Below are 13056 nucleotides of genomic sequence, written 5' to 3'. Positions count from 1 at the left end.
ATCATCAACGGTGCTGTTTCCACTAATTGAGTGCAATTGCAATTGAAATTGCACATGAGAGAGAGAGATTTCTTTTCCTTCGGGGGGTGCCATTGTGAAGTCAAGGAGGATACATTGCAGCTGCACACCTGCTTGGGGATTTTCAACAGGGCACTCGATTGGCACTGAAACGAGAGCTCCACATCGTCGTTGCGCCGATGATGACCGACAAATCCTGAAGCGAGTGCATGCTGCCGCTGCCAGAGGAAGAAGCAGCAGGAGGCGGGCAGGGGCTCTCCATCTCCTCCCCAGGCAGCCCCCACTGGTGACTAGGTGAGGCCACAGCAACTGATAATGACATAATAGAGGTCCAACCATATGGTAACCGTGGCTTGGTTCTGGACCGGTTACCCGCCGGTTTTTGTAACCTTGGGTGTAATATCGCAAAACAACAAACAAAAGTTGACGAGAAAAGAGGATGGAAATTAAAAGGAAAAAAAATAAAGGTTTTTTTTTTCTTTGTAGTAGTGGGATAGAACAGTGCAGCAGTGTATCTGGAGGAGCAATCCAAAAGAAAGATGCCAAGATAAAAAGGAGGTGACTGGTGAGAGGCCACACCCCTCCAGGCCAAAGTGGACTGCAGCACAGATTGCAGTTCGGTGGCCTCCACATCAGAGCTTCTTCCATGACTTTTTGGCTGCCATTGCTGAACCTCACATCAGAAAATCATTTCAATTCTGTTATGGAGGCCCTCCTGAGGAAAGAGAGAAGAAATAAAAACTCTCAAACAATTATGTACAGTAATGGAGAAGTTAGGTCCCAGAGGTGAGCAATTTTCAAATGACCCTACTGTTCTGGAGATGTGGCCATCTCAGGACACTCTTTGTGCATGCAGGCAAAAATTACGCATGAAAAAATGCAGACTTCAGCACAAATGATGATGGCAAAAGAGAAACCACCACTCACAATGAGATACATGACCAAAGATTGACAATTAATATATAACTATGGCATGCAAAAAAAGGAGTAGCATGTCCTAACCTCTGGGTCACCTCATCAATCAAGCTGGGATGGATGTCATCAATATGATAGGATCAAAATCATTCTAAATTAAGCATATAAAACATAATTTGATGAAACCAATTCAAAGACGGAGCCTTATTGACTCGACAGCACCGAAACATTCAGAAAAGATGTTCAAAAACATTTTGACAGTGTGCATCGTTTCAGCCTGTACGATCAGGTCATCGATGAATGATTTTTTTGCAAGGCCAAGGTCAGCTTAGTACCTGAGATTTCCAAAAAGCTTTGCTGTCAGCTGGCTCAAGCAGCTCTAGAGGGACACTTCTGAAGATGACAGAGGCCTGTGCAGCCACTCAAACTGTACTACAGTAGTAGGTGAGAGCTGGGGTCGTACGGGGAGTGTGCCTGTGAAACTTGTAAGATCTTTTTTCTGTGCCTGTGATAATGGCTGACAGAAAAGTAGGGATGGAGTCCTCTGTGCCAATGATAATGGCTGACAAAAAGGCTAGTGCTTTTCATATCAGACGGACAGGGAAATAATATTTGGAAGAAACCAGATAGAGACTTTACAAAGATCCCATTTCCAATGGTAACAAGGCCTGTTAAATTTCCAGAATATACACAACTTTTCACAAAGTGCAAAGTAGCCTTCGTTCTACATTTTACTACAAGCTAGAGCATCTTCAGACTCTGCTCAATTCTTCAATCTTGCACACACACGCATATTACATAATATTCTAGAAAAAAGGAGGGCAATTAAGACTCATCAATTAATTCATGTAAAATTACCTCAGCCAAAAGCCATCCAGTTTTCAAACTAGCACTGGTTACTGCTAATATTTTATCGACAGCCAGCAGTTACCTGTTCAGAATACCCCACTATTCATTACTGTATTTCCAGTATTCAACCCTAGGTTATGGTCCTAAGGGTATATATATACATCAATTGTTGCCCAAAAGATCAATGATACTCCATTCATTTCATAATGTAAGTCTTTCTAGCATTGCCTAGATTCATATAGATGCTAATGAATCTAAACATATATATAAATTATATGCATTCATCAATTGATGAAATTTAGACCAGGTTAGAAAGTCTTACAATATGAACGAAGGTAGTATTATGCAACACAAACTAAGTACTCTATAATAAAGCATCAGTCACCTCAGGATTGAAAATTCTGTCATCAGAGGTTTCTTGAAGTCAAACAATAGCACTGTCAAAATTGAGTTAATCTGTGCAAAAGTTTTTGATGCATACAAAAACACAAATCAAGTATATGAAGAGCATCTGATTTGTTGGACAACAGAAAGAGAGCACTATTTACAGTTATACCATGCATGGTGGTCTATATACAAGCACCAAAAAGGTGATAAGCACACTGACTTTTATTCTCAAGAGAGACAAAACGAATCCTATTCCCATCAAAGAATAACATAAATAGAAAAGCAGCACTTTCAAAATAATCATATTATTGTAAGGTGGGCATATATTTGCACAGACAAAAAACTAACAGACTAAATTTAAGTAAATGCAGAAGAACATAAATAGAAAAGCAGCACCTTCAAAATAATCATATTATTGTAAGGTAGGCATATATTTGCACAGACGTAAAACCAACAGAAGAAATTTAGGTAAACTCAGGCAGTTCTGGCTAGAAACCTGGTGGGAGTTTCCATTCAGTATCAGCTCAAACCAGTAAATAATCCAGACGGTATCAGCATGAACTAGTAAACAATCAGTAAATGTTTGTGCAAAGAAACAGATGCGGAGTATACAGTTCCAAAGTTTACCAGACAGTCCAGTATAACGGTATTAATAAAGTTGTTACATGTAAATGCATCAGTGTTCATGTATAATTTGTAAACACAACGTAGGTATATCCTTCTATCTCCAATGAACTCTGTAGGCCAAGATAGTGGAAAACCTAATTTGCACACCTAAGAAGGTGCAATACTCCCATTCAAAAGCCACTTTATTAGTTAGAATCTGTGGACAATACAAATGATGTAATATGGGATCTTTAGGGAGCTCCACCATCACGTGACCACAAGAGCTCTCTCTCTCTCTCTTGCCTATAAATGAGGGGCAAAAGCCACCAGACCATTGACAACTAGACCAAAGTGGTTTCCTCTCCCTAGTAGCTAGTTTTCCTCCTCTGCTGAACAGGCTGGAGCTCATCAAGGATCACATTCTGAAGCTGGAGCCAACAAGCACACAGAGGAAGAAGAGCAAGAAGACCGGCTCCCAGCCGATACAAGGTAGGAGCGAGCAGCGCTAGTGAAGCACCGTCGTCATATACTAGGTTAATCGATATGGTGACAGTGAGAGAAGAGACCCGCAAAGGGCCATGGACAGAGCAGGAGGACCTGCAACTGGTATGCACTGTCCGATTGTTCGGTGAACGTCGTTGGGATTTCATTGCCAAAGTATCAGGTTTGAGGGGTGGGGGATCCAAAAATTAGGTAGCTATATTGAATTCCTTGGCGCTAAGTCGCAACAGGAAACGACGCATCTCTAACCAAGCTATCTCCTTGCACCACCCTCCATATCTACCATGCAGGCCTCAACCGCACAGGCAAGAGCTGCCGCCTCCGGTGGGTGAACTACCTCCACCCTGGCCTCAAGCGTGGGCGCATGTCTCCACATGAAGAGCGCCTCATCCTCGAGCTCCATGCTCGGTGGGGAAATAGGTATGGTATGATATGATACAAAAGATAGTGTAAAGAACAGAGAGCTTCCTATACTATTATGAGTGATATATTTTGGTGTTCTCCTCAATAGGTGGTCCAGGATAGCAAGGCGGCTACCAGGACGTACCGACAACGAGATCAAGAACTACTGGAGGACACATATGAGGAAGAAAGCACAGGAGAGGAAGAGTAACATGTCACCCTCATCATCCTCATCTTCACTGACATATCAGTCCTGCCACCCAGAGACCCCATCAATGATCCTCGGAGTCGACGAGCAGGAGCATCATGGAGGAAGTGGCTGCATCACAAGCATCATGAAGGGTGCCCCTGCTGACATGGATGGTTATCCCATGGATCAGATATGGATGGAAATTGAGGCACCAAATGTGCTTGCAGGGCCATGCTTTGACGAAGGTAAGGAAGACGCATACAATAGTGTGTCTGGTCCTCTACTGCCAACTCCTATGTGGGATTACTGTTGCCCAGAAACATGCTTGACGATGGATGATGAGATCAAAGTGGCCTCGAAATATGGTTATGGTAAAGGGGTGGGTCCATGTTATTGAAGCAATATATTGAATCAGGTTACCAAGTTAATTATCCACCTAGCAGAAGTGAAGTGCTTTTGTAGAAGAATCATTAGCATGGATCTAAATATTTACAGCTATGTAGCGTTGCAGGTGTGCTCATGTTTCATGTATCAGCTAGTGTGCAAGACAGCTTTTGCCACTTGGTCCTTGATGTATACAATGCAAGTGGTCAAGGCACTTTGTATTCACAATACAACCAGCTATCTCCTTAGCTACTTTTCTATCAAGTTTAATGTAATATGGTTATTATATTTCAACATGACTGCTTTCTAAATTTGGACCTTGAATAAGATGAAGATTATGTTGGTGGAATTCATAGATGATAATACAGTAGAATGATGTTATGACATCAACTAATGCAAGTAAACCAGTGACTGAATTTTTGAAGTTTAATGTAAAATGGCAATTATATTTGAAGGTTGTAATATTTTGAGACAGAGGTAGTATTAATATTAATTGCAATGTTACTGTGGTGTTTAACACTAGAAGTACTTGTTCTCATAGTACCGGACCGAAACTAAGATTAAAATGTAGTACCGCAATGTTGGCCAAAGTATGCAATATTTGACCCTGCAAGTGTGTATTCTGTATTGGGATTTGTCTTTAGAGTTCACAATGGAAGAAGTGAACCATTTTCCTAAGTGAGCCAAATCCAGTAAATACAAATTTCCATCCAACACCAGAAACAGATAGAAGCAAAGGTAGTGTGCTTCTTTTATACTACTATAGAACTATGGAGTTATATAGACTGCAAGCAGACGAGAGGTTAAGAAGAGAATGGGTGAGGAGTGACCTTTATTGCATACTTTTTTTTCCTTTAGAGAAGATTAGCTGCAGACACGCATGCAGGAAAAAAAAAAGAAAGTTCACTGTTATAGGGGAATTAAAAGGTGGTTAGAAGTGGTCTGCATCGAGAGCTTTGTAGCCATCGACTTTACTGCAACTGATATGCAACAAATTAACCTTATATTATCTTATAATTGAATAATGCTTAGTGCTTAACCGCCTGGATCCAACCATTACTAAAATACTAACCATATAGTGCCTCAAGGAAAAAAAATTAAAAAAACTGTGGTAAGATGAATTGTGGATTGTCCTTGCTTTCCCCTACAACAAATTCTCCAACAATAACGAAATCAATAGTATTAAAAATATATAAGATACTGGAATCAAAATAAATCAGATAAAACAATTTATTAAAGCATATGATCTGAGGGACAGTTCAACAGAAAAATAAGGACACCGCTGTCATGAACCAAAATGAACAGCAACAATACAAATGCTGGCAGCTGGCCACAGTGTTTTTTTGCATTGTTTACTAGATCTATAGGAACATCAACATGTTTTATACATTTTATAGTTAAACAAATATTAAATACAGAGTCGAAGGGCCACCAAATTTCATGGTTGCCCATAGAGAGGTTACTGGGAAATCTAGAAGATCACACCACCACTAATAAAATAAGCACCATCTAAGTGCCAGAATAAAACACAACAATGTTCAGTAACAGACAAGAAACACAATACAAATGACATCCTTTTTCTTTTTTGGAAAATTGACACGTCCCACTTTGCCTCCAAATAAAATATATACATCTCAACAACAATAAATATATTCTCAAACCTGTGCCTCATAACACAATGGAATATTAATTACTAGTTTGTGTACAATGCTGCAATGATGATTCTTGAGCATCCTATAAATATTACCTAGCAAAAGATATTAAAGGAAAAGACATATTTAACCGTTTAATTAATTCTTCCTGATCAAGGATGACCAATAATATTATAAATAATCACAATTGTAAGGCTTCAAGTTGGAATGAAAGAAATGTTCCCTCAAGTCAGTCAGATCAAAATCATCTACATGATGTGGCGCATGATTGGCAGTTTCTTAGTCAATTACCATGACCAATAACCCATGTAGTTTGATACACAGATATTTCCTGGAAGCAGGCAACAACCATCTCGCTGAACAACACACATGCCCAAACATTCTGTAGTAAATTGGGATATTCATAGACACAAATATTCAAATGCATATGCACTTAAACAGCATGGGTTCATTGCCAAAGAAAAGAAACAAAAAAAGTAGGTGAGATAGGGTTCCAACTTGACAAGCTAAAGGAGCACAAAAGGTTTAAAATAGTAGAATTATTTGAAAGGAGACTCTAATTCTGTCCACAGTAAACAGATGCAATTAAGAACCAGGAGGGGTTGTACTGGTACCAAAACATCTGTTTGAAAGACCTTATGCTCAGTCTCTCAGGCTCCTAATTGTGGCAAATCTTTCCAGCTTGGTCCCTGGTACCTAAAAAAATGTTTGGTAAGCATCTACATGAATTGATATGTTAATTTGGTAATGACAACATGGTGCAATGTCATCGTAGTTTAAAGAATGATTTGTTACAGAATAAACTCCATTTACTTGGCTAAAATTTTGGTAAAAAAACATGAGCATCATGCTACTAAATATAAGTACTAATTTCACATGTCACAACAACTATTACTTCTCACCAATTAACAACAGTACTATATAGGGAGCATGCAGTACGGCATGTTTACCACTTGCATAAAAAGACAACTATTTATATGAAATCCACTCAGCAATGTAAGATACTAGGGATCAAACAAGACAAAATTCCCCTAACTACATAATTAACTACCGAAAACAAGCAGTGATAACTCATAAACAAGTATTATCTATTTATGCCCACACTCAAATACTCAGTACAATCTATTAACAGCAGAGCTATACCTTGTTTTCTCTCTCTATCTAGATTGGAACACCTCAGTTCTTGTATAAACCAATAAATACAATAATTAGAATGATTCAAATCACATAATATTTGGCATGAATCTTTATTCAGTTGGTAACTGTATACTCCATATGAAGGTTATTCTTGTTCTTTACTTTGTGACTGCTGAGTATAGTCAAAATGTTATAAATGACTTGCCCTTTTAATTTGTTTGGTTCCTCTAATTATACTTCCTAGTTATGCTCCAGTGTTATTTTTTCTGCAAAGACTAAATAATCAGGAAATTAAAACAAAAAAGATAAGCAAATCTATTTTATCAACAGTCATGAACATAAGATAGTAACAAACTCACAAGGTAAATCAAAACACTCTTGCCATGCAGGTCATGTGAAAACAAATATGGTTTATACTTTGACCTATTCCACAGGTTGACAATATCAAAGTTACAATGGCTTGAACAATACACTTGTAACAAGGCAATATATTATTCAATCTCAGACCCTCACAAAGCAGCTACTGGCAAACTGAGATAGTCAAGCTGACCTAGTGAATTGCTGATCCGTAGAAAACAGCCTCTGCGGGACCAGTCATGTAAACATGATTGTCATCCTCCCTCCATTCGATTTCCAATGGTCCACCAGGCAAATCAACTACACATTTCTGTATCACAACAAAATACAACCATTAACCAATTGCACGTGAGGGCATAAGGTAAAATAGAGATGAAATTGATAGGGCAAAGTGCAAATAGAAAAGAACAAACCCTTTCAGCTCGGCCCTCGAGGACAGCAGCAACAACTACTGCACAAGCACCAGTTCCACAAGCAAGAGTCTCTCCTACAGTCAAAATCATAAATTGTGTATACATTTGTACTGTAATCCTGAATATAAAAGGAGATATTACTAAATCCCATATGTACACTGAAGATATTTAGATACTCCCTCCGTCCTCCAAAATAAGGATTCTAAGGTTTGAATTTTGTCCTCCAATGTAAAGTATCCTACGCTAGTACTTATCACATCAATCACCTCATGTTCAAGTTTCTATCCATTTTACTCCCAACCACCCTCTACTCTCTATATTAATGAGGGTCACTATAGTCCTTTTACTTTATCCTTCATTTCTCCAAAACAACCTAGAATACCTTACATTTGAGGACGGAGGTAATAATTCATAGATGTTATCATGCTAATAGCAAAGCATCACCTATTGAGGCTAGAACTATATGACGTGCAACATTCTCAACAGACAAAGATATATACAACAGGGAAGGAAAAGACATACTGAAATTCAAGCACATGGCATATCATATAATAGTCTTAAGGGAACATCACTTACCAGCACCACGCTCCCAAACTCTCATTTTGAGGTGTGAGCGAGACAGGACCTGGACAAATTCTGCAGAAGGAAACTTATTTAAAGAAACTCAAGTGTGATATGCATATATATGCCGTACAATAAGTAAGAGTAACCTGTGTTGGTCCGAGCAGGAAACATTTCATGATGCTCAAAGTTAGGCCCAATGTCACTAAGCTTTAAATCATCAACATGCAAATCCTGTTTTCCAGCCAAGACGAACACATTATTTTATGGATATCTGGGATAGGCTAATAATCATATGCATCTTAAGATATATACAGTTCAACCAACATAGTAACCTATTCACTAGCAAGAAAAAGCCTAAAATAGTTACAGGTTCTAGTTCTCTTGTTTTCATGGAACATACAACATAGTACAAACATTTTTTGGAAGTGAAACCAACAACTATTAGAAGACATGGTAATGAACAGGTGGATCACAAAGATAACTAATATGAAATGTTTTGATAAGGAAAGCTATTCCCATAAGTGAGTAATTGCAAGGTCCGCATGAACCGGTAGGCAACAATCTAACATCTTTGTACAGGAACCTTTTTGGCAAACTGACAGGTTTGAGAGGATGATGTTTAAATTAATTAAAATAAAGGGAATATGAACTTGCAAATCAGTTACCTTTAGGTCCTTTGTGCCAAACGTGACACAGTGTGGATTGCCCATGCTAACACATGTGACTTGCCATATTGAACCATCAACTACCAAATCAGCCTGAACAACAGCTTTATTCTTGGTGGATGGCAGTTTTGTTGGAACATTAGGTCCAGAGAGGATGGGCTGGCCCATATCAACTTTTACCTGTCAGCAAGATAACGCATGTGGGTCCATCAACAAAATAATTCCGGACTTTTAGGAATCACATTCAACAAGAATGAGTCATCAATTAATTGCTTATGCTTGATATGATAAGAATGCTCTTGAAGCTACTGGAGCTAACAAAGCAGGCCAACATATTTATAACATTTAACGCATCCAAGAAAATTGCAAGAGTTAGAACAATATATTAGACTGAAACCATAAGTACAATGTGCTTGTCATACGACAATGTAGAGAGGTTCTTCCGGCATACTTACTGAAATGTAATTTGGAATAATAAGAACAAAATGGTTACTAAAATTGCACATTGCAACTAGAAGTAAAGGATGTGAACTATATGACTTCTAGTGGTTCTTCTGTATTTACATTGAATCTGTGAAAACTTCAGTCCTTCATAGTGGTATAAAGGATCATGTTGCTAAAAATTGCAAGGTGAAGAAGCATACAAGATCCTTCCGGAAGGTATATATACCATATTTAAAACCATGTAATGGGCAAATATATAAATAAAATAACTTTTTATTTTATCTCATTGTCAAATGAGGTGAACAGCAAACCAAAGTGGTTTATACCTTCTAAATTTAAAAGGCATGACCAATTAACTCAAAATTAAATAGTGACTTAAAACTAAGGGCATTTACCTTGCCATCATTTTGTATTTCGGGAATGATTAGCCCAGCACCAGTGTGAATTTTGAAGCTGAAATGCAAGAATGTAACTTCAGGTCCATTGCAAAGAATGGCACAACCATATCATAGTTCTAGTAGCATTGGCAAAGAACAGGTTGCAGTCTGATTATGAACTACCTAAAGACTAATATGTCTTTCAAATGATAAGCTGTTAAAATCTATGGTTTGAATTCAATGTTTGTGTAATCCTAATGCAAGGGTATTGAGAAATTCATGCATGGATAATTTACCTATGTGTTCCCTGTAGATTTTCAAGCTCAGCTATAAAGCGAGCAAAGCAACGGACTCCATTACCACACATCTGAAATAATAAATAATACATAAGGCATGTACGAATTATTCAGCGGCAACAAGCTGAATTGAGAAATATATGACATAAACAAACAATTTGACAAACATAAAACAGATGGTTGCTCATGTCTGCTTCACCAAAAATGAAGAGTACATGAAAATTTGTGACATTGTTAATTTCCATCGGAGCACAGCTACTTGACATGGTGATGTAGATAAATTAAAGTTCTGTTTTAGAAATTGGGGTTGGTAACATGATAGCAAATTAGAATGTCATGAGATAAAAAGGTTAAATTTTGGTTAAAAGTTAAAACAATAGAAATTACACGGTAAGACATGTACTCCCTCTATCCCAAAATGTTCAGATTCATAGATAGAGATAGATAGGTTTTGGGATGGAAGGAGTACAAATTAAAGATAATGAATAATGATGGAATTAGATCCACAACCCCATTGTACAGAGTACCAGAAGAATTCACTTAAGATGAACTACCTATGGCACATTCTGCGTGTGGATCAACCATAGGAGGCCCAGCCTATAGGAAGAGGTACAAACGGCTCGTGCACACTTATACAGTTAATTCTCAGGCTAAGGACCACTGCCTAACAATTCAGCAACACAAGGAATTTTGTGAAATGACATGCAAAGCTTTTGTGTTTTCTCTGAAAAAAATTCACTATAGTCCCACCTTGAGCATTGTGCTAGCATTAGATTAGCTCACATCATCCGCATCCACATTTCGTTTCTAACTGAAGAATCACTCCATGTAACACGAAATACACCAACATGGAATACCTTTCCTACCACGCACTGCGCTATCCCACGCTGCTCACCTCCGGCTCACTGCCGTCAGAGTTGAAGATCCTCATGGTGTAGTCCGCTCCATTGACCCCAGGCATGACGAAGATCACGCCGTCGGCGCCCACCCCGAAGTTCCTGTCGCACAGCTTCGCCGCCTCCTCCGGCGTCACCTTCGGCACCGCCGAATCCCTATTGTCCACCTGAAAAATCCAACACCAAATCAAAAAAACAAAAAAAAACTGAAATCGCAGCGTCTAAAGCATCAGAGATTGCTCGAATTCGTACAGACGAACCGATTACAAGGGAAGGGGGGGAAATGAGAGAGATAAACCTGTTCTAAGGAAAACGGAAATGGAAGTGGTAGAGTAGAGAAGAGAAGAGCCGAGGGGCGCACCATGATGAAGTCGTTCCCGAGTCCCTGGTACTTGACGAAGTGAAGGGCGTGCTCCGACTCGCGGCGCTCGAGGAAGGCGGCGGCCGACCTCGGGGTGGACACGGCCATCGCGGCGACGCCGCGGCGCGGGGAGGGGCGCCCGCGGAGAGTGATACGGCGCCGGGAGGAGGAGGGGGCGGCGGTGGCGGCGAAGGAGGCCGCGGCGGCGGTGGCGGTGGCGGCGGCGGCGGACGACATGGCCACGAGTGCGGGTGGAGGCGGGGTGTCGCTGTCCCGGGTAGATGACGGGGAGGCCTCGCGGTCACTGCATGTGGGCCCGGCCGCTTTCTGGGCCCACTGTCATAGAGAGGGGGAGGGTTGACGAGCCCGTTCGCTGTGACGTGGGTGGAGGGTTTGCTGGGATACGTCTGCTGCTTTACCGCTTTCTTACGGCGTTTACGGCTTTTTGTACCTCACGTGTTTTACTCTCTTGGACAGTTGGGATGTGTGAATTTTAATGTTGAACATTCATTACGTGTAATGAAGCCTAACAAAAGGTTAAGAAAGTCTAACAAAATGAAATAAAGATCGACCGTCCCGGAATATAGCTACCACGTACTGAATTTGATATTTGACACTTTATACTAATATACAAAGCTGATATATTTTGGGTAGACGGGAGTAAATGTTTTTTTCTTCTTCACAGGCTCTCATGGATCAGCACCAAGTCTGTCATATTTTTGGACCGTGAGAGTAAATGCTTTCATCTTTTTCCAAGGCCCCGTTGATCAACACTTTTTAATCCTTGATTTGATGAGTGAGCAAATTTAGATATCACAGTATAGGGTTGACCTAGAATTACATGTTGTTGATTACCACATCCATCATGGGTTCGATTTTTTGTTCGTGGATGTGCCCACTTGTGACCTAAGAATTTAATGGGCAAGAGTCATGTTTTGTCCTCGGATAACCAGGCCTAACCATTATACATATATTAGATTATTTTTGTTTACCCCTCATACCACTTCATCCTTGTCCCTTTCGAAGTCTTCAAACTTTGATGAAATTAAACTAGTTTAGCGATAGAATTACTTGTGATAGTTTTATATTTTATTGATTATGTTGCTCTTTGTTAATTACTATATATTAACATTTATTCATGTGAGATCTACCGATTACCCACTAGGTATGTTTGTACCGTTATGTATTCCTATGGGCATGAAGTTTTACTCGCCAACACTATCAGACGTGTGTCAAAGCTATAGGTATTGAGTTAGGCATGTATTTGCTTCATCTTGAAAAGGTTGCGAAGCCATGAGTAACATACCTTCCAGGTCACTCCCTTCACATAATCCGTAGTAGTCTCTTTTTCGAACGGTGGGTCTCGCTTGGGAGCTGAGTCACCAACTACCATCTCTTCTACTGTATTGTAACCAACTGATTATTATTGTGCTTCTTCAAGAAGACGGTCATTACGCACAAAGGATTCTAAGTTGCGTTGCCTCCATTCTATGAAGATTTTCATTTTATCAATTATTCCATGCATGTTGGTGAAATAGAGGACAAATCTATTGAGATTTAAAATTGTATGAGACAAATATATTGGAATTGAAAAATAAAAAACATTTGGCTAAAATTAAAATCTTTCTAGGGCGGAGGTACT

At 39.5% G+C, this 13056-nt stretch overlaps 2 protein-coding genes across 5 annotated transcripts; one reads left to right on the top strand and one right to left on the bottom strand.

The window, feature by feature from the left end:
• The first annotated feature begins 3113 nt into the window (after nt 1-3113).
• Nucleotides 3114-4548, top strand: LOC102701128 (myb-related protein MYBAS2). Of its 3 annotated transcripts, none has more exons than XM_006664052.3 (3): nt 3114-3439; nt 3567-3696; nt 3788-4548. In XM_006664052.3, exons 1-3 carry the CDS (start codon nt 3319-3321, stop codon nt 4263-4265), a joined length of 729 nt encoding a protein of 242 aa, XP_006664115.1. In that variant the 5' UTR covers nt 3114-3318; the 3' UTR covers nt 4266-4548. The 3 variants fall into 3 exon arrangements, with proteins under 3 accessions (XP_006664115.1, XP_015698399.1, XP_040385680.1); XM_015842913.2 differs by having other exon boundaries at nt 3129-3381; XM_040529746.1 differs by having other exon boundaries at nt 3129-3468.
• A 1739-nt stretch (nt 4549-6287) lies between these two features.
• On the bottom strand, nt 6288-11687 carry LOC102710263 (diaminopimelate epimerase, chloroplastic). 2 transcript variants are annotated; one of them, XM_015842955.2, is made up of 10 exons: nt 11415-11687; nt 11053-11220; nt 10158-10228; nt 9880-9937; nt 9041-9220; nt 8522-8606; nt 8388-8447; nt 7812-7885; nt 7592-7708; nt 6288-6600 (listed from the first exon to the last, which is right to left on the bottom strand). In XM_015842955.2, the coding sequence occupies exons 1-9, from the start codon at nt 11649-11651 to the stop codon at nt 7592-7594; spliced, it is 1050 nt and encodes a 349-aa protein (XP_015698441.2). In that variant the 5' UTR covers nt 11652-11687; the 3' UTR covers nt 6288-6600. The 2 variants fall into 2 exon arrangements, with proteins under 2 accessions (XP_015698441.2, XP_040385337.1); XM_040529403.1 differs by having other exon boundaries at nt 6288-6593; nt 11415-11683.
• Between the last annotated feature and the right edge of the window lie 1369 nt (nt 11688-13056).

Source organism: Oryza brachyantha, chromosome 12, assembly GCF_000231095.2.
Source record: "Oryza brachyantha chromosome 12, ObraRS2, whole genome shotgun sequence".
NCBI classification, from domain to species: domain Eukaryota; kingdom Viridiplantae; phylum Streptophyta; class Magnoliopsida; order Poales; family Poaceae; genus Oryza; species Oryza brachyantha.
This window is presented reverse-complemented; position numbering and strand designations above follow the sequence as displayed.

Bases quoted from the DNA above. Each gene is read 5' to 3' on its own strand.
- LOC102701128 (XM_006664052.3), top strand. From the start codon at position 3,319: ATGGTGACAGTGAGAGAAGAGACCCGCAAAGGGCCATGGACAGAGCAG. The intron at 3,440-3,566 runs GTTTGAGGGGTG...TCTACCATGCAG, and splicing joins TTTCATTGCCAAAGTATCAG to GCCTCAACCGCACAGGCAAG. The intron at 3,697-3,787 runs GTATGGTATGAT...TCTCCTCAATAG, and splicing joins CATGCTCGGTGGGGAAATAG to GTGGTCCAGGATAGCAAGGC.
- LOC102710263 (XM_015842955.2), bottom strand. From the start codon at position 11,651: ATGTCGTCCGCCGCCGCCGCCACCGCCACCGCCGCCGCGGCCTCCTTC. The intron at 10,229-11,052 runs GTGAGCAGCGTG...TTATTATTTCAG, and splicing joins CTGACGGCAGTGAGCCGGAG to ATGTGTGGTAATGGAGTCCG. The intron at 7,886-8,387 runs GTAAGTGATGTT...TTTTGACTGTAG, and splicing joins AGTTTGGGAGCGTGGTGCTG to GAGAGACTCTTGCTTGTGGA.